We start from the raw sequence: 26,807 nt of genomic DNA on the forward strand, positions 1-26,807 counted from the left end.
CACACACACACACACACCACACACACACACACACACACACACACACACACACACCACACACACACACACACATACATACATACACACACACACACACACACACACACACACACACACACACACACACACACACACACACACACACACACACACATACAGACCAATACCCGAAAACCACTTTTTTGGACTATAATTATACCACATAATACTACCCGTTCAAATACATCGAACATCTTGAAAATTGTATCGTTCCATCAACGTTGTAGACAGTTGCTGCCAGACCTGATAACAGTGCTTACACTCACATTCCGGGACGACACGTCACGGTACAATAGGACAGAAAGCTCCATATTTTTATTTTATTTAGGACTTTTTCTAGGCATTTTAAATTGATAAATTATTTATTAATCTTTGAGAAAACATAACAACAGGTCAATGTAACTTACTGAGCGCGAGGTCTACTGTTCACAGAACTTCTAGTTAAAAATAAAACATCTGTTATAGTAAGAAAACAATTTCAAATACAGCAGAGTAAGTTATTTTCAATGTGACCCGCACAATACTGAAGATTGCTGCTCTGTATGTAGGAACAATTTCTAGTATATTGACTTTTTGTTAAAGTATTCAGGGAATCACTAATGTTACCTCAGTGATACTCTTGCTATGGGTATGGGTAGTTTTTTAAACATTCTCGATATTGAATTTGAGTACCACTCTATTAGTCCATCCTGCTCAGTTCTATACTCATTTTCTGTTCTCTCCGTCAGAGCTCAAAGTCTGCGAGTCTGCGTAGCATCTGCAGAGCATACTGATTTTGAAGACGAGGAAAATGCAAGCTCCGATTATTTGTGAATTATAATCCCCACGCTTTTATACGAAACACTACATAGCTCTCGCCTCACTGCAATAATACACATCAGTGCAAATAATACATGATTACCAAGTTTCCAACCTATCTTTACTTTTTGAGAGCCGAATCGCATTTTGTATTTGAGCATTGCAGACGAGTGATCAAAGTTTGTAAATAAGCAAGAAATGTTGTAATTCTGATAATTTGGTACCTACATTCATGTACGGTATTTTATTTACTTCTGAGTTATTATCAGTTGTCTATAAAGTGATCCAATGAGCATAGTTCGTTGTTGCACCAAGTGTGAATTCTTATTTTCAGTTGTATATTTTATTGAATAGCCTTTGCTGATTCTGATGGTTATTCTCACCCACCGAATAGAACCAGAGTGCTTTACTTGAAGAATATTTGAATGTTATCAAGTAAAAATGAATTGGAAGCGTGTAATTAATTTAGTTTTCATAGAATTACTTTCAAGTGTTTTTACCGGCTACGATAATGCCAATGGTGAAATTTCAAAAGAATCAGTTCATTCAGACTTTTTGAACCACCAATTAGAAGATGGAACCTCCAATCTTGTTCATAAATTTAAACGTGCTAGTGTTCTTGAAAAGTCGGTTTCCTTACTCAATGAACCAAAATGTATGAAAGAATTGACAAGATTGTGCACAAATTTAAAGCCAGATGCAGATGATTTGTCAGTTTTGATTTGTATACAGTCCAATAAGGTAAGTCTTATGCCAGATTATTCATTTCAATATGTTGGTTTCAAAGTGCCCGATCGAGTCGCGGAGCAATAAGTAGTTCTTATTGCGCTCATTACAATTACACATAAAGCCGTGTGATCCAGCTGAAATACCAGATTTGGGCGACTCTGGTGTTTCAAACTGGTCGTCAGTCCGGGCACCAATTCCGGTATTCCAGCATGCTTTACAAACGGCCGCCTATGGTTATTTATTTATTTATTTTTTGCTGAGGGTAATGCCCAAATGGGCTCAAGGCTGGTGCGATGGTAATCAGGTGGATGAAGATGTGAGATGAATGGACCTACAGGTTTAGGGGGTTTCAAACTACCGGGAAGCGATTTTGCAACTCATGAATCCTATTTAGAAGAGTTGTCTCAAGCGGTCACTCTTCCGACGGGAGTACCAGGCGCATGATTCTCAACTTATGTAAGCGATAGCTTATCACCGCGACCACTGATTCAACCCGCTCTCTGCTCTCTTGCAACCTACTGGTGGCGTAATTTAATACGAGTCATAGTGTTATAGTCAAACATAGTAAGTTTAATTCAATCAATCGTTGACCAGCCTCTAGTTGGATACATTTCGTCAATAATAAAAGTTATATAACTGAAACACAAATTTCATGAAAATAGCATTAGAAGACGTGAGGATCAAAATAACTTGAAGAAACTGCCATCTCACCATCATTAATACCATACAATGACACACTAACAAGTTTCCCACGTAACAACCTCTTGAAACCACCAAATGGAGGTTTTTTACTTTCCTTGCCCTATTACCAAAGGTAAGGAAAGTATTGCTTTCCGAAAAAATTAAGGTATCCCAATTTCTAAATTTCTATGAGTTTCGAGGTCCCCTGAGTCCAAAAAAGTGGTTTTTGGGTATTGGTATGTATGTGTGTGTGTGTGTGTATGAGTGTATGTGCGTCTGTGTACACGATATCTCATCTCCCAATTAACGGAATGACTTGAAATTTACAATATATTTAATCTACAATATAAGGATCCGACACGAACAATTTTGAACAAATCCAATTCAAGATGGCGGCTAAAATGGCGATAATGATGTCAAAAACAGGGTTTTTCGCGATTTTCACAAAAACGGCTTCAACTATTTTGATCAAATTTATACCTAAAATAGTCATTGGTGAGCTCTATTAACTGCCACAAGTCCCATATCTGTAAAAATTTCAGGAGCTCCGCCCCATCTATGCAAAGTTCGATTTTAGATTCCCAATTATCAGGCTTCAGATACTATTTAAACAAAAAAATTCAAGTGGAATAGATTGGGCATGAAAATCTCTACAAGTAATGTTCAGTAACATTTTCACCTAAATTTGAAAATAAGCTCGAAATTCGAGAAAATGTGGCTCTTTACCTCATACACAACTTGTTTGATGAAATCCACACTCCAGCCTCCACAAGCCCATTATTATTCAGATTTTCAGATAGTTTCCATCCAGAAATTTCGGCTATGCGCTACTGTTACATGTGATTATTTATTGTGTAAGAAATTAATTTGAATAATCCTATAAACGTCTAGTATACTTTTGCAGGCTGACGAATTATCGACGGAGTGTCAACATGTTGTGTGGAAGCATACAACTGACTTGAGAGATTCTGATCATCTGGACAATTTAAGAAATTCTAAATGCGGTGACGATGACTGGAATCAGTTAACAAAGAACTGTAAAGATGTTATTGAAAAGAAAGCCAGTTTTTTCGCCTGTCTGTATTAGCATAAGGGAATTTTACATGAAGAATTTGGTTCTGAACTTCTTTCATGTATCCAAATAAAATATTAAAAAATCAGAACTACGATATAAATTGCAAGCAAATCCCCATTTTTATGTCTATATTGACTGGACTTTACTGTTCCCCAATATTTGTATTTGTCAAATATTTGTTCAAATGTCAATAAATATTGTTAAACATAATTTTTTAGAGTTTACTGAGACTCTTTGGTGTCGCATCACAGCGGAGACACAATAGTAACGCTGGTTGCACACTGGGCGGTTTCTGCCGCGGCGCCTCGAAAAAAAGTCGAACTTACACATTCAGCGGAAAAAATACCGCCAAACATCGAGCGGCAAAATTACCGCCACGTATGATAAGTAGCCAAAATAATTCTTGTAGTTCTTCATCGCAAATGTGTTGTAACTTCTCTGTTTCATGAGTGTTCAGTTAATTGTATTTTGCACATTTTTCAAAAGTATATATTATCAAGTGTTTAACTTAAAATGGAAAGGCAACAACTTTTACCACTTTTGTTGTACCGTCGAAGGAAAAGAAGAAAGCAGAGGAATCGCTTTGCTTGGATTCATTGAAATGAACGTTTTTATTAAATCGACAGCGATATACAACATATTACAGTTTTTTCCTTGTCTTCCTGAGTTTCTAAATACCCCTAATCTCCATACACACTTCCTTCCACGCATTTCTTGTTGCATCTCGATCCTTAAATATGTCGAGGGTTTTGTCCCACAAAACTGGCCTCTGTTCTACAAATGATATTAACAACTCATTGTCTATTAACTTAATTTTCTCACACTCGTCAACCACAAACACTTAAAAACAATAAATGAATGTTATAAACAACTTACAAACTTTACAACATAACACAAATTAAAAGGCTGATTTTCAAAGACCTCTGACTTGGAGCAACTGGGAAAGACGACTGATCAGCGGCGACGGTAGACAACCGCCAAATGTGTTAACGCCCATTTGGTCACGTACGCCACTGCGTAGACAAGAGCGGCAAAAACACCGTTAGCCGCAGTAGCAGTGGACGGCTGCACAGCTGCCGCCAACGGCAATATAGCCGCGCGGCGTTTCTGCCGCCCAGTGTGTAAGCTTCAATTCAAGTCCATAGACTACTGCTCGAACGGCGGCGACGGCGAAATTACCGCCCCGGCAAAAACCGCCCTATGTGTAACCGGCGTTAGGCGATCGTTCAAGGAGGGAATTAACAATTGAACCCGGTATTAACAATTAAAGACGGGATACTTGCGGGGGGGGCGGCAGTTGCCGATCTCGCCCAGGGCGGCAAAGTCCCTAGGGCCGTGCCTGATTAATACCATACAATGACACACTAACAAGTTTCCCACGTAACAACAACCTCTTAAAACCACTCAACTGGAGGTCCTCGCGGAAATTTTGTGGTAGTCCATTGTAAATTTGTAATGCATAAATGGAATAGCTGCTATGTGAACACGACAGTCTGGAACATGGCTGGATGATATCAGTGCGCCTCCTGGTGTTGTGCTGATGCGATTGACCTCTTTCCTGAAATCTGTGAAGTTTATTTTATTTAATACAGTTGCTTTTTAGAAAATGATCCTATAGCAGGTTGGCAATATTCACAAAATTCAATTACAAAAGCAAACAAATCATGACAGAAAATATTAATAACATGCTAATCTAAAGAGTTCATGAGAATATTATCTTAAATGGATAATTTTATCAATATTACACTCATTACAATTACAGTACAATCAACAGAAAAAAATCATAGTTCCTCAAATCATTGATTGCACTTTAGACAGTCAAATCCACTGATCTTATGGATGTTGCCCCTGCTTGTGAGGTTGAATTGTCTTCTCGTGGCAAGTCGCAGCTGTACCATCAGCCTGATACAGTGAAAAGGCAGAACCCTGTGGAGTTCCTCCCTTAGCTGCAGCAATGGGCTGTAGATGTATTGGCTGAATAGAATAAATTCTTTATTGCAGCCATATTTGATGTCTTATTTTGTAATCGATTTCTATATCACCATCTCAAACAAGTTTATTACCGTACCTCGAAATGCAAATACTCAATTTGAATTTCATTTTATTTTGTAATAGGCCTAGTATTTTCCCATGTTGCAAAATTTGTATTGCTTTTATAATGTATTTTTAATATATTTTTCATTTCTGCCAATAAAAACATTTCAAACATTTCTTCAGATACAATACAAGAGTTAATTATACAAAATAATATACGATACAAAATACAAATATGCCTATATTACATCAGTAAGTTATACCATAGAGAAACAATAGCGTAAGTAGATATCCCATGGTATAGGGCGTTTATGTCGCAACTTTTACTGTTATCTCAAGCCGATTACTGATGATTATTATCGAATTTTACTGTTTTGTTGGGCTGAGAGTGTATGAACGGCACAATATGAGAGACTACCAGTGTCACATAGCTTCACGGGAAAGAATTACATTAACTAGCGGCTTGAGATATTCCTAGCTAATGTATAAAAATCTCCAATCTTGTTTAAAGGGTTAGCCCTTATTTCTAGTGTAATGGCTATGAACTATCGCCTGTTCCACAAACCTCTCCGAATCCTCTTTCACATAAAATTGGCTCTGTTGAACAAATATTGAAGGTAGAGTCAATATTTCTAAAAGTTTAAAAATGCTCTTCACACTGTGCTCGCTTAGGAAGCCCACAAATCAGTCTGATACCCTTTCTCTGTATTCTAAAAAGTCTACTACACTGTAAGGTCTGGAACCCCAAAGAATGGTGCCATATGACAAATGGTACTGGATGTGAGCATAATAAATCACTTTTAAAACATCAAAACTGACATAAATATGACCGCAGTTTTTTAATTAAGAAGACTCCCTTATTCAGCTTGCTAGCAACAAGCTCCTGGGACCAACTTAGGCAAATGTCAAGGGTAAAGCCCAGAAACGTTGCATCTTTTTCCTCATTGATAGTGAGTCTTCTATTATAACTGATAATCAAGTCCTGAACTTTATCAGAGTTGACACATAATCAATTTGATTTACACCAGCTCTCAATCGAATCAGCCAAGTCCTGGGATGCTTGACTCAAGGAAACTACTGCGGGTAAGCTCAGAAAAACACACAGATCATCCGCTGACAAATAGCTTTTGGCTGGAGGGTTTACCATTGAAGACAGTTAGCACTTGCAGTCTTCTAAAGATGGGTCAACAAGTTCAAGGCGAGGTGCACCACTGATAATGCAAAGAACTTTTTTCTGCAGCAGGAGAATTCTTTCACATGTTGCTACGTGGCCCCAGATTACAATGCCATAGTTGATGTGACTGTGGAAGAGGCCGTGATAGACTGTTAGTAGGTACCTGGTGGGTACTCACCTCTTCAGCTTTCGCATCACATACGTCACCTTTGATAGGCGACTGCTAACCATGCTCACATGCCGCTCCTATGAGTATTAACTTTTTGTCCGCCAAAGGGAGGTGGATCACACGTCAGTGTACCCACAGGAGATTCTGACTCTTCCCCTCATTCATACACAACTTGATTTATGAAATCCACACTCCAGCCTCCTCAAGTCCATTATTATTTAGATTTTCAGATAGTTTCCATCCAGCAATTTCGGATATGCGTTACTGTTACCTGATTATTTATTGTGTAAGAAATAAACTTGATTAATCCTATAAACGTCTTATATACTTTTGCAGGCTGACGAATTATCGACGGACTGTCAACATGTTGTGTGGAAACATACAACTGACTTGAGAGATTCTGATCATCTGGACAACTTGAGAAATTCTAAATGCGGCGACGATGACTGGAATCAGTTGACAAAGAACTGTAAAGATGTTATTGAAAAGAAAGCCAGTTTTTTCGCCTGTCTAGTTGAAAATCTAGATATTGTAAAGGATGCTGTGTGCCAAAACTTTATACATCAGATCCAGTTAGTAGCATTCATCGATTTCAGACTTCTATCTGATTTCACAGAAATCTGTACAAACGATATTGAAAGGCTCTCATGTGGAAGAGTCCATCAAAATAATGAAGTAAGTATAAATCTAAATGAATTGAAATACAGATCATAAAAGAATGGTGCGGTTTCGAACATTGTTTAAAGAAAAACCAAATTACTTACAGTTAATGTTTTTTATTCACCTAATTTGTCGTCTGAAACAGTTTTTTACATGATTAATAACTTTCAATAAGTGCGCCCTTAGTCGCTCGACAAATGTCCAAACGATAATAAATTTCTCTCTTAACATTCGATAACATTTCTTCGATTATGGTTGTCATTGGTTCTTTAATCCTGTTTTAAAGTGGTTCAGTTCGCGATTTCTTGTGAATAAACAATGTTTTTGATGTAAATTTACAAGAAAAAATCTACCTGAACCACTTAAAAACAGGATTAATGAAGCAATGACAACCATAACCAATGAAATGTTAGAGAATGTTTGGAGAGAAATTGATTATCGTTTGGATATTTTGTCGAACGACTAAAGGCGCACATTATTAAATTCATCAATTATGTAAAAAAAACTGCCTGAGACGACAAATTAGATGAATAAACAACATCAACTGTAAGTAATTTGGTTTTTCTTTAAACCATGTTCGAAACCGCACCGTTCTTTTATGATAACTCTGTATAATAGAAGTTAATATAAATATGTCCGTTGTTGATCATAAACCATCATTAGATTCATGTTGGATATCTATTAATTTAGATTTGAGAGTACTAAACATATAGACTGATATTAATATCTACTAAATCAGGTCTAATTTACTATAGGCAATTTGTATTTCGAGAACATGTAGTCTAATGTGTCTTAGTTGTTGAGGATTGGGTTTATTATGTATTTAGTTTTCTCTCTTGTCTTTTATAAAACGTATGCTCGGATACCATAGCAACGTTTAGTCTCAAACACACCGTTCTGTTAACACAACTTACAAGCTCCTAACTATTAATGGTCTTTATAACATTGAAATGTTGCAGTTGAAAATGATGTCCAAGTAATTGCCAATATTGATTAAATATTGAGAATTTTAGACCATACAGGCTTTACACATGGAAACAACTCGTCATAAGACGAAGAGGGAAAGTGAAAAAAAACCACTTAAGCCAAAATTAAGAAGAGTTCTTTTAACTGTAAACAAGAATGTAGTATATCATGCAGAGAATTGATTGGTTTTACATGTTTCAATTCGTAATAGAATTTACATTTCTTTGTATTTTACAATTCTCTACGATAGTTTTCTCGATTATGCTTTCTCCAGCATAATAAGGATGATATTCTGCCTATGTAAGTTATTGTGAGAGTTTGTTGTTACCATTCAAGAAATCATTTCTAGTTTATTAAAGGACTAAAGTAATTTTTAGTCACTTAAGTTTTAATCATTAGTTTCATCAAAGTTTTAGTAAAAACTTTTTTCATCAAAGTTTTAGTCAAAACTTTTTTCATCAAAGTTTTAGTCATTAAAGTTTTAATCATTTTTAGTTTAGTATTAGTTTTTTACTATTTAAGTTGATTTCATTGAACACAATTTTTATTCATATTAAATCAAGTAGCCTACTATAATCAATTTTGGTTTTTCTAAACTTCTAGTATGATATTGTTTGCTTTCGTATCATTTTTAGGGATTTTCTCAAGGCAGAACATTGAATTGCTTACAACAACAAATAGACGTAATCAAGAGTAGTGATTGCAAGAAGCAGGTTCTTCACTTGTCCAGTGTGCAGGAGAGTGACGTGCGATTCGATCGACTGTTATATGCGGCATGCAGTGAAGAGATACAACGGTTCTGTCAGGACATAAAACCAGGCAATGGCCAGATCTACAGGTGTCTCATGCAGCATAAGATGGATAAGGCTATGTCTGAGAAGGTACAGTATGTTTACCATTCTTACAATATTGTTATGAGGTATCTCTTTAATATACAATAATGGCAATTGTGCCAAAGAAGATAATTTTGAATATAATTTAGAATTTAGAAATAGGCCGACACATCTAGAAAATACCTGAGTCTATACCTAATTCATGCAGGTGAACGGGCTAGAGTCAAGAAAACTTCAATTAATCTTGCCATGCCTGATTTAATAGGTTTATACTATAGAAAATCACTACAATTTGAAATAATTGAAAAATACAAACAGATTCAATAAACATTGGCAACTAAAATCGAACAACAGAAACAACAATATCATGTTACTTTGTTGACATTCTTCATCTGATTCGGGGGGCGCATTACTATCCCCGTTTAGATAGCAATACGTCACAAAACCAAACAAGATCAGTCATAAAATAACCAATCAATTTCAACATGAAATTACTCAAGAAAGAAAAAAACCCGTTGAACCCAAATTTCGTCGATAGTAACCCATATAACCCATTTCATAATAATTTTGAATCCCCACTTTTTATTGACATTCTCGAATGAACCTTTGTTTCACTACACTGCACTTTCGTTGGTTTGTACGTTGCTTTATCGTCGGGGTTACAGTACCTTGTTTTTGGCGGTGAGCTTTTACCGGTTGAATTTGGCTTGACGGCGACGTCCTCTTACGTCCCTAGACCTGTCGTCTGAACGGGTGTCTTGAAGCGGTTTTACATAAAGTTGCGGAACCAAAGGGGTGGTAGTACAAGAAGTTGGTTTGGGGACACACATGAACCGCTGTAAATAAATGTATTACAGCATTAATTTCTAACTCTTCCTACAATTCATCAAAAGCTAAAACAGGAGTTTATTCTGTTATTTAATTTAGATTTTATCTTGACGTTCTGATTTCCTTCTCAAAATTTAACAGATTTAAAACAAATTTACTTGCCAGAGTGTCATTAATCTACAATGCAACTTTATGAAAACACTCGTAATAAATTAATATAATGCTTTTAGAAAAATGAATACTTCATTAATTATGATGTTAACTTTTATGATATTTTTCGTTTGGTTTGCAAAATCAAATATAATTTTTCATATAGTAGCTCGGCTAGTATTGTTGGAAACTTGTGCGCTAGCCAACATTTATTTTATTTATTAATTATGAACTTTAGGACGCAATCCAAGTGTAAATAACGGGCATTTGCCCAAAACTGCTCAGAACCTTAATTAAAAATGAACATTCCAGAGTTTATGATTTGATTTACCTACAAATACAAGTCCAAAAACTAGTATCAACTGAAATTATGAATTTATCACCTAATAAAACAAGACACTTTATAACACAATAAAAGAAAAAAATATTAAAATTTGAACATTCATTAATATTAATTTCCTGGAGAAGAAAAACTTTCTTCTTCATCTATTAAGATTTCTATCATAAAAAATTTACTAAATCATTCAAAAGCCTTAATGACATAAGAAAACAGAGTCTGAAAAATATAAATTAAAAAATGTCATAAACTCAATATGAACAATTCTTAAAAGTTTCATTCCAATTTAAAGGCTATCTTCCTGACTTGCAGCAATACTCTACGATAATATATCTCCAGAAACAATAACTCAAATGTAACGTAACTGAAAACTTTCCATACTTCTGTAGAAAAAATTTATAAGTATCTTCCATCACTAATAAAATCAAAAGGATTATTCTCAATCAATATTATTAACTTGAAAAATAACAGGCTTAATTAATTCAATACTCTTATGGAAGTTTCAAAATTGATTGAAAATTCCCTAAATTATATTTTAACCTTATTTTACGTACCTTAGCGGTTATTTGAAGAAACAATTATTCGTACATGATGAAGAAACACAATTAAACCTTTCAGGACATGGCACTACTAGTAAATTTAAACATTAATAAAAAATAAACTTGCTCCTACATTAACTACTGAAATAAACTTATAAACCTGCCCAAAAAGGGGGAAACATAGTGACTACATCTTTACTCTCGTAGTGCTCCTAGCAAAGTGTCCTCCGGAACGTAATCTGGTCTCTCGACTGGGGAATCCCCACTACTGTATTTAGAAACAGGTCTCCTATTGGGCGAATGGAATCAATTTGACCAATCGTCGCGTGGCTTCTACAGCCTTTGGACCAAATAGTAACTGCAAAATCGGTAGTTTGTTATAATTTCAATGCTTGCTGTTTTCCAACTTATCGCATTTTATGTCGCGACAAGAAGGCTAAGTTTTAGAGATAATTCCATAATCTACATTCCTCGACGACTCGGAGCCACAATTTTTAAATATCTATCATGGGAAACTCGAAGTCATGGCCGTTCATAATAGAGAGAGAAAATAATTTATTTCGCTAACTCACTTACAATAATGGCTCTAGTCTATTGCGTATTAAATTTACTATTATAACGTGGGAAAAGGCCTGAATTAAAGAGAGTGCCCAGCACACAATCTTAGTATTTGTGCTTAATAAAGTAATGACAAACTTAGTACTTGATAATTACAATATTAGTATTTATTGCGCTCTTTTCTCTTGTGCAACTTAAAATCAGCTACGAACTCTACTGTGGCTCATACATGAGTTTAATTCCCAGAGGAATGCAAAAATTTCCCTCACAAAGGCCCGGTTGCACAAAAGCCGGTTAAATTTCAATCCTGATTAATTTCACGTGAACCAAATCGGAGAAGACCATTTCAAAAAGATGGATCTACTGGCATTAATCAGGATTGAAAATAACCCGTCTTTTTTGCAACCGGCACTAAGTACCTGATTTAATGATTACAAAAGTTCAACAGCTGAGTCAAAATGTTGACACATTCCCACACACATGAACTCGCTCACTCACTTGCATCATCAACAGACGACGAAATTATTATTATCTGCTGTTTTTCCGAGGATGAATAATAATTATCCTTTTAGTGTCTTTCAGCGAGTTATCCTAGGGATGAGACCTAGTGCAATCGAATTTTCATATTAAAAACCTACTAGGCTATGTTCTAAATTTCGTGAGAATCGTTAGAGCCGTTTTCGAGATCCGGTGAAATACAAACATATAAACAGATATTGCTCGTTTAATAGTATAGGATTGGAAATACCGTAATGTAGATACAACTAATCTGTTTTATCGCCACCAACCTTGGCATGGTAATGCATCAAAATTTTAGGATTTCAGGTCAGGTAGGTATTATCGAGTGAGTGGATTTCATCAATAATTGATGACTTCATCCGGACTTGTGGTCAGACCAATACGTTACCAAATCAACCATCATGTTGATTTGAAAAAGTTTTTTTTTAATAAGTGAAGTTATTGTGAAATCACTTCCTGAGAAGTTTTTCTCTTATGTATACAAACGATTCAATTATCATCCAATGATTCAATTCAATTTAATTTATTCACAACACAAAAATACAATGTAAAAAACAATAACAGTTACACTGATTTTAAGACAATAAAACAAGATACATTTCTAAAAAGACAAATTGAATGCCATTTTTAATTCTTTTCCCAATGGCCTCCAGTTGAATGAATCTCTCTTGGTGAATCATGTAATGAAGATGTGGCCTTGAATTCCTCTTAGAACTAGGGCCGGTTTCCGAGCTCGGGATTCAGCTAAGTTATAGGCTTTGAACAGCTGGATTCAGAAAATTGGCTTTCCGAAACGGGGCTTAGTCGCAAAAACTAGAAAATTGAACACAAAATAAAATAAAGAGAAAATAGTGTAAAGTTTCAGCTATTTTGCATTATTTAGGAATATTTCATTTCGTCAAGGAAAAAGTTTACAATTATAGAAGTGAGATAATAAAATATTATCATATTAACTGCGACTACGCCCCGTTTAGGAAAGCCAATTATCTGACTCCAGCTGTTTAAAGTCTAGAACTGAGCTAAATCTCGAGCTTGGAAACTGGCCCTAAACGTTATTTGATGAATAACAAAATTTATCGTACATTTTCAGTGTGAAATGCAGCTTTTCAAACACGAGAAAATGATCTCACAAGACTATCGGGTCAGTAAAGGCTTGGCTAGATCATGCAGAGACTACATAAAGCAGTTTCGTTGTAGGCGATCAGTCTCTGACGATAGAGACATTCGACTTGCTCAAATACTGCTTTGCCTCGAGAACAATATGAAGAATGGTAAGTATTCAGAGTAGCTCATCAAATATATCTCCATAATTTATTCCATTGTTGATAGCACGCTATATGAATCTTAATTATCTAAGTCAACTCGAAATTCTAATTGAGTTTAACATTCCCGGATTGATAAATACAATATAAATAGGTATATTAAATAAATTTTTAATAACATTCATTCTTCTATATAAATCTATCATAAATAATGCATAAATTACGGTACATTGAATTTTAGTTCACTTATTAGAAGACAATATAATAATGAAAACATAAATTGAAATTGTCAACCACTGTTATTATTATGATATATAATATTATACACAGAACCTGGTTTCGTGGCTTTATTAGCCACATCTTCAGCTGTTTAAAAGTGGTTGACAATTTCAATTTGTGTTTTCATTATGGAAAAGTACCTCAACATCACTCACAACACAACTGTAAGGTTAAAAAATACAATAAATTCTCGGTTCTCCCTAGCGTGTCAATGTCTCAAAGAAATTCTAAATGGTGTTGTCGTATCACACTTTTTAATTGTAGATTCTATCTTAATATTGTATTATTTTACTTAGTTAATAGAGTTTCTAGTAAATCAAATTGAATAGAAGTAATATTACTTTGACTCATGGAATTCGTTTACATTGTTTTGTGAAGCTGAACACCTCCTGTGGTGGGTCCCTGAATTGGAGTGTGTCATTACTATTACAACCCTTTCGAAATAAGAAATCAATAATACCGAGAAAAGGGAAATATAGCTTTATCATAGTTTTATAGCTCTATTTGAAATTAGAAAGTTGATTTTTTGTGTAGTTGAGAAGTTGATATTGTGGTAATTATTCATATTGAATGAAAAAGACTAAGAAAATTGTCGAAAAAATATAAATACAGCAAATAAAAATAAATCTGTGGTTTTTGACAATCTCTTAGTCTTTTTATTCAATAGAAAGTTGATTCTTTTGATATTATACGCTCATATTAGTAAATAACTCTTCATATTAGAAAGACAAAAGGATATGAATGTGTTTCTCCACCTTTTTATAATATGTAACCTGTAAATTCACTCTTCATACCAGAAAGACAAAGTTTATAAATGTTTTTCTCTACCCTTTTTATAATATTTAACCTGTAAATTCACTCTTCATACTAGAAAGACAAAGTTTATAAAGGTTTTTCTCTACCCTTTTTAAAATATGTAACCTGTAAATTCAAGTGTTTATATGAGTGACCTTGTGTAATAGGGTGTGCCAGAATCGGATGTTCTGGATCTCTCTGTCAATAAAAGACATAAGAATAAATCATTTTTCTTTTTTCAGGGAGCAAAGTGAGTCATGAGTGTCAAGGCGAGATGATGGAGCACAGGAAAATGCTGTTGGAAGATTACCGTCTCTCGCCAGAGATCGTCTCCAGCTGTTCAAAAGATATTCCACAACTTTGCGGAGGAGACCTTGAGCTGGGCAAGACCATACATTGTCTTCTAGAGCATTCCCGCTATAAACGAAAGAAAGGAAGGGTTTCCGACTCATGCCAAGTGGCTGTAAGTCATTTAATAAACCATTACTATTTTTACGATTTTTGTCGCTGTTCGTAGTTTTCTCAACTCTTACATCTATATAAATTAGGATGCACATCTATTTAGGAAGTGAATACCCAACTATTTAATAAGTTAGGATTGCGATTAAACTAAAAGTCTTTTTGAAAATTACTCTATTGAATCAAAAAGAACATGCTACAAATTTGTATCTCGTGAGATACAGGTCATGACACTTACGTTCCTTATGGAGCGACCATTTTAGGGGGTCTTCATGGCGGTACATTTGAAAATCCAATCCAATTCAGTTTGCTCGTAACAAAATTATGCATTTTAAAAACAATATTCTAGTTCAGATAATATGTGAATTCAGGTTTTCAAATTTTTAATAATGAAATTTCAATAATAAATGCTTCAATTATTCATTTATTTATTATTAAAAATTGTTCTTATTCTTGTAACTCAAGGATTATGATTCATAAGTTATTGGGACAAGACAGAAACATGCGAGGCCAAAAAGAGTTTAAAGTTCCCGATCAATTAAATCTAAAAAACAACAATTCAGTTCCTAGTTGGAATCTAAATATTATTATTCTGTTGGAAAAATTTATCTTACAATTCAAAGCCATGCAATATCCCTTGAACAAAATAACACATCATGTTGTTCAATAACAGCTGATAAATTTGAAAATTGGTGAACTAGAACCCCATAAAATGGCGATTTTTCAATGCATCACGGGATTGTGCCACCTTGTGTCATCTTGATCACCTTGACAGTACCCACCGCTATGGGCGCTAGCTAGGATTTGACTTGGAAATGCAATGCTACCATACTGTATATTACCATACAGTTATGATACATCAACAATATTAAATTAATGTTCTGATATCATTAAGAATTGGCTGTATAAGTATATGTGAATTTTGCACTGTTAAAAGTTCATACTAAGAAGTTGTCAAAACCAAAGATTTTCTGTGTAACTTCTTAGTATTTTTATCTATTTAATATGAATAATTACTACAATATCAACTTCTCAACTACACAAAACGTTGAAAGTTCACTTCCAGAGAATTAAATGTCTTTCTTGAGAATACCTGATTAATTAAATATATTCAACAGTTTCGTTTATAGATAAGTAAAGTGTTCAGATAAGAGCATGATATTATTTCAATAACAACAATTGGAAAATAAGATGAGATCATCACGCCCATCCAGAATTTACTCATTAGCGTACGATTGTTTTTTTCCGAAAATTGTTGGTGTTATCTTAATAATTGTATTGATGCAGAAGCCACAAACTTTCTGAATGATTCACCAACTTCTACGAAAAGTTTTATCTATTTTTTTATTTCCTGTTTAGTTATTAAATAGTATATTTCGCACCTAGAGCAGAAAATGAGATTTTTCCAGCTCGAAATCGGTTTTCAATTCCGAGGCCGTAGGCCGAGGACTAGAAAAGATTGAGAGCTGGAAAAACATTTTTGCCCGTGGTGCGAACGATATTTTTCACCACACTACAGGTATTGCAGACAAAATAAATAAAGAATACAAAATAAAGAATACTCGTTAAGCTATCGTACCTATCTCTTGATTTTAGTGGTAGAAGATTTGCAGTCAGGATTTCAGATTCTTTTAAAATTTCACTTGGAATACCACAGTCATCTTTTAGCATTTTTGAAAATTCGGAATGCACTAATCAACAATAAATAATTGAATAAAACTGGTTGCGAAGCGAATTAGTTTGATTCGAAACTGGAACTGAAATCATGGCGAATTCAGTTGATGATGAAAGTGGACACTTTTTCGATCTAGCGGATGACTTATTAACTACTTCCATGAGCGGCTGGAAAGAGACAACTTTCTGGCCTAGACCGGAAAAGAAACCCTTTTCTCACGTCGTCTGCAAACAAGGTCTTTCAGATCTACGTAGGGACTGGAAAACAGCTGCTTTCTGTGCAGTGTGGCGAAAAAATATTTGCCGAGTTATCATTTCTTCACTTATTGTGATTTATTTATGTAGCCAATTGGAATCATTAATGATCTCCATGATCCATTAACTTTTTCGAAAACTGCTATTTTAATTTATATTCAATATATGAGTCAACTGTTAACAATATTTGCTGCATTTTCCTAACTCTACGCATGAATCACTAATTATTATAGAAGATTACTACTACCCTTTTTATATTTTTTATTCAAAGTGGTCATATAGAAAGGTAGGTACTAGTAATTATTTTATATAGTAATTGAACATTCAAGTAGCCGTATTAAAATACTGCATTACACTTCTACTTTATTTTGTACCGTATTAATTCAAAATTAAATAAATTTAATAATTACAATATGGCAATTCGATTTTTAGTTGCAGTCATTAATCAAAGAAACCGATGCTGGTGAGAATTGGAACGTGGACCCTGTGTTGAAGGAGGCCTGCAAACATGTTGTTAGTATTGCCTGCAGAGACATTCGAGAAGGAGAAGCAAGGTGAACATATCTTCTATCCATATCTTATTCCGTCAAGTTATCAGTCCATCTAGTTTTTAGTTTGTCAAGTTGATAGTTTATCAAGTTTTCAGTACGTTAAGTTTTCAGTTTGTCCAGCTCTCGATTCGTCAAGTTCACTGTTTACTCTCTCTGAGTAGCTTTTTTACCTATTTTTATTTAAATATTTTTGAACGAGCGTTAGCGAGTTCTCACTTTTGACTTACTGAAGGCCAAAGCCGTTGTCCGTCTGTTTGAATGTTCTACAAGAACTTGAGAAATAATTTATCAATCAGCTTCAAATTTTGAACACGTATTCTTCGAACCTTTTTACAGGTCAAGTTCGTTGGGCAACAAAATTGACTCACTTCTTCGTCTTTTTTCAGGATATAAAAATAACATTGAAAGTGCATGATAAAAAATGTGTTGTGACTTATCGTTTAGTCAGCTGATGAATTCATTGCATGCAATTACTACAGTTTTTCGATTTATTTATTCATAACATCAGCTGAGGCTATTTGGGAGCTATCGCACCAACAGTCCCTCATGCGCTGGCACATGATTTCAGTTGGTTAATATACAACATAATTTACAAATTTTACATCAACAAAATGATACGGGTTGAGATATCAATCTGGGTTTTCGTCATTCATTTTCTCGTGGAAATCATGTATCACATGACCACCTTCTCATTAAAAGAAATGAATTTGGATTCATATGAGGGTCAAAGATGTTGAAGCGACAGAGTAATTTTTCATTTCAAATAGGACCCCCCAATAAAACCTAAGTCAAATTATTCTTGTAAAAGAAATACTACCTTTTTCCATGATTTTCACCAACGCTGTATCATAAAAAGTTGCAGGGTTCAAAGATTACAATACATCAGTTCATGAGCGAGTTCTCCAACCCAAGGGGTCGGTAGTTACCATATAGGCTAGTTGGTTGATTTCCTACCTCACAAAAGTCAGCAATGTGTGATGCTTTGCTTGGGTGGACGTAAATAAAACAGAGTATGCAACGATTTTATTCGGTCTATAAAGGACTCGTGAGAAGTTTAAGACAGTCGCCCGCTTCGCTCACTCCTGTCTTGACTTACATCTAACTCTTGCTTTAAAGACCTTCATTATAGAACTGTTTTTGCATAAATTACTATTGTTTTGTAAAACAATATTTAATTGTGATTTGATTTGAAAATTTGCAGTTATGAGTGTTTCTGTTGCAGAGTGATGTTAAATGTTTCAGACAGTCGCCCGCTTCTTTCGCTCGTGTCTTGACTTAGATGTAACTCGTGCTTTAAAGACTCTCATTATAGAAACGTTGTTGCATAAACTACTATTGTTTTATTAAACCTTATTCAAGTGTGATTTGATTTGAAATTGTGATAAATCGAGTGTTTCTGTTGCAGAGTGATGTCATGCCTACTTGACCAGCTGGGCACAGAGCTGATGAGTGACGAATGCGAGCAGGCGGTGATGCAGATCCAGTACTTTGTAGCGCGCGACTACCGCCTGGACCCGCACCTGTTCCGCGAATGTCGCGACGACGCGGCCGCCTACTGTCACGGCAGTCGCGCCTGGCACGACGTCGGCGTCATGCACCCCAGTCTCGGCCCCCTCGTCTTGCCTTGTCTCTACCGCTATGTCTACTTCAACCCCGAACAAAATCGCCACAATATCAAGGTGGGTCTCAATCAAGTAGTAATAAATTTATAATAATACTAATAAACTATACCAAAAATCTGTCACTCTCCCTTGGGGGTTGGAGCTCATGGAAAAGGTGGTCAAGCAAAACCTGTAATTTAAAAAAATATAAAACTTCTATAAAATTATAAAACTCATAACCTTTTGAACTGTCCTATAAATTAGAATTGGAACCGTTTTAGGTTTGAGCCTGTGACAATACGTTTCTGGAAGTCGTGTTATGATAAATGATTGAATAAATAAAATAATAAAAATCTCAAACAGTAAATTATAAATCTAACCAATAAAATACATTTAAATTTGAATGATAGATAATCAAGTTGAATAAATGATAAATTCTACTATTTTCGCGTAAAAAATATCCAAAAATGTACTCAATGTAAGGAGTAAGGCCTGAACCCTAAGAGCGTCTTAGACGCGCTGAATTTATTTCGCTCGTCTTCAGAATTCACGGCCTCTCATGAGAAGCAACTATTTCGCTCGTATAGTTTACCCCATAAGTGATAACCTGCTAACGTGCGAAACAAATTGGGGCCTAAAGTGTTCTAAATGAATAATATTTGAAATCAATCTAAACTAGTAGTTCTGTGAACAGTAGACCTCACGCAGTTATAAACCACAGTCTCCTCTAATACTGTCCATCAGAGTAAATTCTGTCGTGTCGGCGAGATAACATATAAACTAAAATATTATCATAAAGAGAAATGCAAAACCGGCGACTTGAATCTTAGACCTCACTTCGCTCGGTCAATAAATAATGAATTTGAATTTTGGAAAACTCATCTTGAGAACAGAAGAAAATTACCAAGCATAAAATTAATATAGCAAGCTGTACTGGTTGCTAGGGAGAAGTTCTACACTATCCATCTACTATAATCTTCTTCTCTACAAACTGATCTTAAACTCATTATGATCTTAATCTCAACTTTGAGGCTGCAGCAGCAAGAGCATCCATCATCCTTGTCATCCGAAGATTCCGTGACAAATTCCGAAATACAGTGAGTGCCAGAGAACAGCCAAATAACGCACCAGAGAGTGCCACAAATTCGGATATACATCGAGATTTCAAATTTCCATACGCTGCAGAAGAGATAAAGAGTATACTACAAAGATGCAAATAGACTGCAACATCGTAACAACATAGAGGTGATCCAGCTGCCTCAGTATAGACTATACAGTCTCAGTTTATTGTACTTTGATTCATCGATCAAAAGAAGAAACCTCTTGAGTTAGTTCAGTTCCGGAAGTGACAGAAACTTTCCCATTGGTAATAACAGGAAACGAATTATGTAAATGTTTTATGTAAAGAATCAGCCTGTAATATAAGGTTAAATATAGTAGTTCAGGTCAAAAGTGTATTGCTAATGAGCCAAATTTGTGTTTGATTGTGATTAAAATTATATTAGTTAAAAATCAATGAGTTAATAATCTAGCGATAAGGTTAACTAAAAGTATTTTGACTCCATTCTGTACAGTATAGGAGTTTATTTAATTGAAGAAAGTTTGTAGATTCTTCAAATGCACGTACTCTTGAGAAACCTGGTATGAATTACGAGTAAATTACTGATAATATATGAATAGATACAAAGCCAGTGAAATCTGGGGGAAATTAAGCATCTGTAAAGATACAAAGCAACTCTTTGCTAACGTTTTTAATGTTTTATAAGTGTAAAGCACTCTGCTTGATTACTACTGTATAATCGGTTAAAATTACTTGCTTTATTGCGTAGTAACAAGTCAAGTGATTGAGTTTTTGCTCAAGCACGTAATGTTTCGGTTGTATGTCCCAGTTGCAATGTCATCAGTAGAATCTACCTTCACTTTGTTTGTCGTCATTAATACGTATTGTATGATAACAAGCAAGTTGGATTTTTGCTCATCTTGATGTTCCAGGTTGAATGCCAATCAAGTTTAGACTTTGTTTTTCTTGAAACTCGAGACAAAACTAGCGGTACTTCGTACTCCTAATATACATAAAGAATACCGTACTCAAAAAATACTCATGTAATGTTATAATATGAAATGAGAGAGAAATGTAAGGATTATCAAGAACTCTCCCGTATTTAGCTAAAATAAGTAAAAGTTTTGTTAATTCACCACGAAAACCCAATTAGAAATAATCCAGTTTTAAATACATATTATCTAATTTCCAAGACATTGTTTTCATTTTCCAAGTTTACACAAGTTTCCACATATACATAATGCAATGAGAAAAAAACAAACGTTAGTTATTATTCGAATTTTAATATTTTCTTGAGCTATGTTTAGTTTACGTCAAGTAAACATTTCAAGGCAGTTCTAAAATAAGAGTGATTTTCTGTTATATTTACGACAAATGAATCTATTGAATAAGTCAATAATTTTCAATTGAATTTTTTTATTAAAATAGGTCAGAAGTTGTGTAACAGCCTGATTCTTCTTTAGTTCTATTTGTCCAACCTAATTTTTATACATGTGCTTCACCATAGTCCATCCACCCAAAGTAAGGTTGAGTGGTAGCTGGTACTAGCAAGTCCTTACTCCGCCTAATTATGGAATTCCATAATCGCCATTATGGAAGAATAAATGGCGAATTTCACAAGAATTCACTTGTAAAAGAATTTCAATTAGTATTAGTATTAGTATTATTTCATCCACTGACCACCTGTAAAAGGGGTATAAGGATATGTCAATTTGTCATTAATCAAACAGTAACATGTTTTCTATCTTCTCAAACCTCCATCTTGAGGTTTGTAAAAATCTTTGTATTCCTCCACTGAGTAGGCACATATGGATAGCAGCTCTTTTTTCAATAAAACTCTGAATGCTTTACCTGACTTTTCTTTTATGTGAGATGGCAATAAGTTGTACATCCGGATACCTGAACTCCTTACCCCTCGCTCATACTTAGTACTACGGTGTGCATCATCTCTCAAATTATTCCTGTATCTGGTCGAATATTGGTGAAATGTTTCTCCTGTATTAAATTCATTTATGTGTTTTTTTAAAAAGCAGATTGTTTCCAGAATATATAGGCTAGGAAGTGGGAGAATTCCAAGTTTTTTGAAATAGGGCCTACAACTAGTTCGGATTGACTCCCCTATCATCACCCCTCAATGCCCATTTCTGAAGTCTAAACACCTCCACTACACTGCTAGAATTACCCCAAGAAATAATTCCATTCTAAAAGAATTGAACTTTTTTGCATTTGTAAAAGAATTTCACAATTTCTTTCGCCATTAAGACGTATTCCATTATCGTCTCGTCTCTCCAAGTATCTATATTATGCAACGACGTGTTGCTATTGACAATACTCTCGATCTAAATTGTAAATTAATAGATTTTCAAAAATATTTTCTCATTACTATTTTATTAATTTTGTTCCAGTTGAAAGCGGGCTGTGTGGATGAAATCAAGAGGATAATGAGAGTAAGAGCTATAAGTGTAGACCTCCAGCCAGAGATAGAAATGTATTGCATCAAAGAGCTGGCTGATTTCTGCTATGACAAAACAGGGGTTGGAGAGGAAATGGTTTGCTTACAGGATAATCTTGACAGGTAATTAGCATAACAATAGTTCATTCTACTTTTTTTAACGTAGATAGAGGTAGCCCACTTGAAAGTATTACTCTCTCACTACCAAGCTAATTAGCCAATCCATATTATATTTGTTGTTCATTGAAATTTAGCTGAATTGTTACTGTACTTCCATTACCCTTAATATCCCCGCATATCTTCACCCTTAATATCCCCGCACATCTTCCATTTTACTTTATCTTTTATGCAATAATTCAATCAAGAACTCTATTTTTCAATATTTTAAATATATTTACAAGAATTGCCTAAAATCCATAGAATGGTATAATCTGTCTCTTCTCTGTATACATACATTTCCGTGTCCCGTTGCAGCTAGTGCCGGGTCTGGGTATGAACAATGCCTCTCCATCTTCCGCGTTCTTCCCACCATCGCTCGTCCTCAACCTGTCGCCATCTGTATCCTCCCTTCTCCACTTCGTTGAACACTGTGTCTTTCCATCGTCGTCGCGGTCGTCCTCTTGGTCTCCTTCCTCCAATCCTCATTTCTTCCTTTTTCTTTGTCAATCCTCTCCCATTCTCGTCACTTGTCCAAACCAGCATAGTCTCATGCTTTCTATCTTTCCCCTTATGCTTTCCATGTTCAGTTCTCTTCTCATCTCCTCATTCCTAGCTCTGTCTACGTGTCTTTCTCCCGTTTATTGCCTTGAGAAACCTGTTCTCTGTAAATATTGCCTCTTCTATGTAATTGTTTTGTAATATGCTAACGTTTTATGTTTGTTTCAGTCTACAAGAAAACTGCAAGAGACAGGTGTTCAATTTCACACAGGTCGAATCAGATAACATAGAACTGAATCCGATTGTTCTGCAAACCTGTAAAGTCGTTATCAATAGTCATTGCGAGGTGAGTCAACTCTGCATGTCCAAACAAATCTATTAAAATAGCACCCATGGTATTGAAATCTACTACTAATTGTCATTTCTGCTGACGGTGACTTACTCAATTCTTCGAATAAATATTAGTTATAATACCGTTTGAAAAGAAAATTACAGCCAAAATACGTATATTCCAACATTCAAAATACCTATATAAATCCAACTTCGTTCCAAGTAAAGGATTTTTTTAATTTTATACGATTAAATCTTTGAAGATGAATGAAACCTTTCAATATTTGTACAACCAAAATACGTATTTTCCAACATCCAAATACGTATATGTATGCAACTTCATTCTAAGTAAGCCTGGGCTCTAACCGGTTAGTCAAGACACTACTAGTCACGTTTAGTCACAATACTTCACTTAGTTGCTTATGAAGACATGTCGAATTGCAATGACTAATCAGTGTGAGTTGCGTCACAAGTAACAATGTGAAGTATTATGACTAAACGTGTCTGATTATGTCTTGTCTTGTCTTCACTAACTGGTGTGCGCCTAGCCTTAAGGTTTTTTTTTATTCTATAGGATTGAATCTTTGAAGATGAATGAAATCTTTCTTCTTATTATATAAAATGAAATGTTTTTTCTTATGCTATGTCGTTAGTAAAGTGTTCAAAGAAGATTTATTGTTCAATTCAGAATACCGAGGACATTGGATCTTACTACAATTGGAACTTGGGGGTAGTAACAATAGAAAGTTCAGTAAATTGAATGGAAGACTAAATTGAATTAACTTGAAAGTTGATTTGCTCCTGCAATTCCTTTGTAAAATTGAAATGGAATTTTATGATCATCAAACGTTGATACGAAGTTGAAGTTTTCCAAGTTTAGGGCATATGCCTTTCAAAACATTTCTTATTCTAATCGTGTGAATTTAATATTATACTAGCAGGTAACCCGTGATCCGCAAGGGTCTAATTTAAAACTTGACAAACTGATATCTTGAATAATTTCAAATAGGCCTGTAACCATCCTGGGTGAATTAAGAATCTATATGCAGAATTTAAAGTTAATCAGTTGTGTAGTTCAGACGTGATGATGAGTCATTCGTGAATTTACTATCCCGTACGTGTATAAACCAATTCTTTCCTTTATTATTAAATTTTTCTTCCCTTTAATTTGTAATTTTATTATTAAAATTGTATTTTATTCCAGGCCGAATATCGTTCGAAAGATGCTGGAAGTGTTATGGAGTGTCTCATTCAAAACAAGAATGAAAGAGACGTCACTAATTACAAATGCAAAGCTGCCATTGAACATTTCCAATTGATAACCATGAAAGATTACCATTTCACGCCCAAGTTTGAAAATGCGTGTAAGGATACAGTTCTAAGATTCTGCTCAAAACCAAGAACGAAAGCCGATGTTATATTTTGTCTTAGTGAGGTAGGTTTATGCTACATTCTTTTTTATCTTTTTCTCTTTTATTTACATTTTTCACAAAGAAGCACTGATTGGAAGAGAAAAACTAAGGATACTCCTTGTACTATTTCTCTCCCAAATTTAGATAACATTTTAAAAGTCCAAATAGGGTTATGATTTCACTTTACTAAAATTTAGTTCATTTTCACTCAAAAACAACAAAAACTAGAATTTTTAAATTTTTACGGTTGAAAATAGAATAAAAAACAAAAATATTACACTTAAATCACCATTAATTGGAAAATTTTTGAGTAATTTTACAAAATTTAGAGCCAGAAAAAACACAACTCACTCTTTTAATATCATACTATCTAAGATGCTATTTAGCTGTACCATTGTATAAGATGATTAGTATTTACAAAAATAAACATTAATTCAGGAAGAACTTGGAAAATATAAGTTTTACCGAGTAGAACGTATAAGTTACTTTATAACCCTACTTTGGACTGTGTCATCACCTATAAATTCGGAAGAAAAATAGCACAATGGCTACCTTATTATTTTATCTACCAATGTTATGTATAACATCAGTTTTATTTTTATCGTAAATAAATGAATGAATATTATGTTTCCACCGGGTTCACTATGTATTTGCTCTTGTATTGCTATGTTTAATCTTTCTTTCCAGTGGATTGTTAACTCTCATTGATCAACAACACCACGGGATCAATTGGAGGAGACCTCTGCGTCTCTCAAGTTGGATTGAATTTTAAACTGATATTTTAATCAAAGTGATCAAGAAATAATAATGGATTATGTAATGAAAGAACTCAATATTTCTTTCACGCCAAATGCTTGGTATATCTCAATAGTAAATGCAATTAGCTGGCAACTAACAAATTAGACAATTTAATTTGATTTTCTTCTGAGAATTAATCTAATCTGTATTCTACTGTGTTTACAATAAGATATTTTGCTTTTCTTTAATAATACTATTTTTTCCATTTGTTACCAGCTTGTAAGGAACAATACAATCACAGATACACGGTTCGCAGTTCCTAAAAATTGCAGACAGCAGCTGAAAGCGCAATTATTTAATCAAAGAGAAAATGCCAAATTCGATCCAAGACTGACAAACTTTTGTAAGGATGATATCAAGAATTATTGTAAACAAGCTTCTCAGGGAAATTCTGAGGTAATAATCAACTTCAATTTTTCAAATTCTTACTGAATTCATTTACCATAAAATTACAAGTAGACAAAGTGCAATACAATAATAATTTAATGCATGAACATAGTGTGCTCAATCATGATCTATATATATATATATATATATATAATATATATATATATAAATGTTTGTTTGTGTGTTAGTTTGTTTGTTAGTATGTTTGTTCCCTATAGACTTAAAAACTACTTGACAGAACGGCATGAAACTTTGGGGATATGTTGTGTGAATATTGGGGATGGTTTCTGACTAGAAATTTTAATAGGGGGGCCAATAATTATAAATCCATTTTACAATCATAATTATCTTAATATAACGTTCAAGATGTAATAACAATGTGCAAAATGTAAACAAAATTATTATGGTACATTCATTGTGGCGCGACTAGCATAAGATACAACTTATGCGCTAGCTAATAAAGTTGATTAAGCATTTTTTTTCAATGAAGTTATTATCAACATTTTCGGGTTTTCTGAGTAGCAATGAAGGTGATTATTTATTTATTTATTAGAACAGTCACAAACACGATATTTGGAAAGAGAAACAGGCAATTGCCCAAAACTTCTTCAATTCCTTGATTTTGGCATTATCTGATTGATATCTCTATTGAATGAAATAGCTTTAACCCGGGAGGGGTCGTGCCTGGTCTTTTGCACCCAGTCATAACTGATCTAGGTCATTTCTTTGCACTCATGAAAAGTATG

The 26,807-nt window shown here is 34.4% G+C and overlaps 1 protein-coding gene across 1 annotated transcript in view; it reads left to right on the plus strand.

Moving 5' to 3' along the window:
- Positions 1 to 794: 794 nt before the first annotated feature.
- The window catches only part of LOC111056707 (Golgi apparatus protein 1), a 32,659-nt gene continuing 6,646 nt past the window's right edge, over positions 795 to 26,807 (plus strand). The window contains exons 1-11 of the mRNA XM_039422934.1: positions 795 to 1,578; positions 7,036 to 7,374; positions 8,961 to 9,206; positions 13,180 to 13,360; positions 14,668 to 14,888; positions 17,246 to 17,367; positions 18,770 to 19,043; positions 22,431 to 22,600; positions 23,363 to 23,480; positions 24,669 to 24,899; positions 25,891 to 26,077. Coding sequence (XP_039278868.1) covers positions 1,279 to 1,578; positions 7,036 to 7,374; positions 8,961 to 9,206; positions 13,180 to 13,360; positions 14,668 to 14,888; positions 17,246 to 17,367; positions 18,770 to 19,043; positions 22,431 to 22,600; positions 23,363 to 23,480; positions 24,669 to 24,899; positions 25,891 to 26,077 — 2,389 coding nt within the window. The 5' untranslated portion in view covers positions 795 to 1,278. The remainder of the gene's footprint in view (positions 1,579 to 7,035; positions 7,375 to 8,960; positions 9,207 to 13,179; positions 13,361 to 14,667; positions 14,889 to 17,245; positions 17,368 to 18,769; positions 19,044 to 22,430; positions 22,601 to 23,362; positions 23,481 to 24,668; positions 24,900 to 25,890; positions 26,078 to 26,807) is intronic.

The sequence above is a fragment of the Nilaparvata lugens genome, chromosome 3 (genome assembly GCF_014356525.2).
Source record: "Nilaparvata lugens isolate BPH chromosome 3, ASM1435652v1, whole genome shotgun sequence".
NCBI lineage: Eukaryota > Metazoa > Arthropoda > Insecta > Hemiptera > Delphacidae > Nilaparvata > Nilaparvata lugens.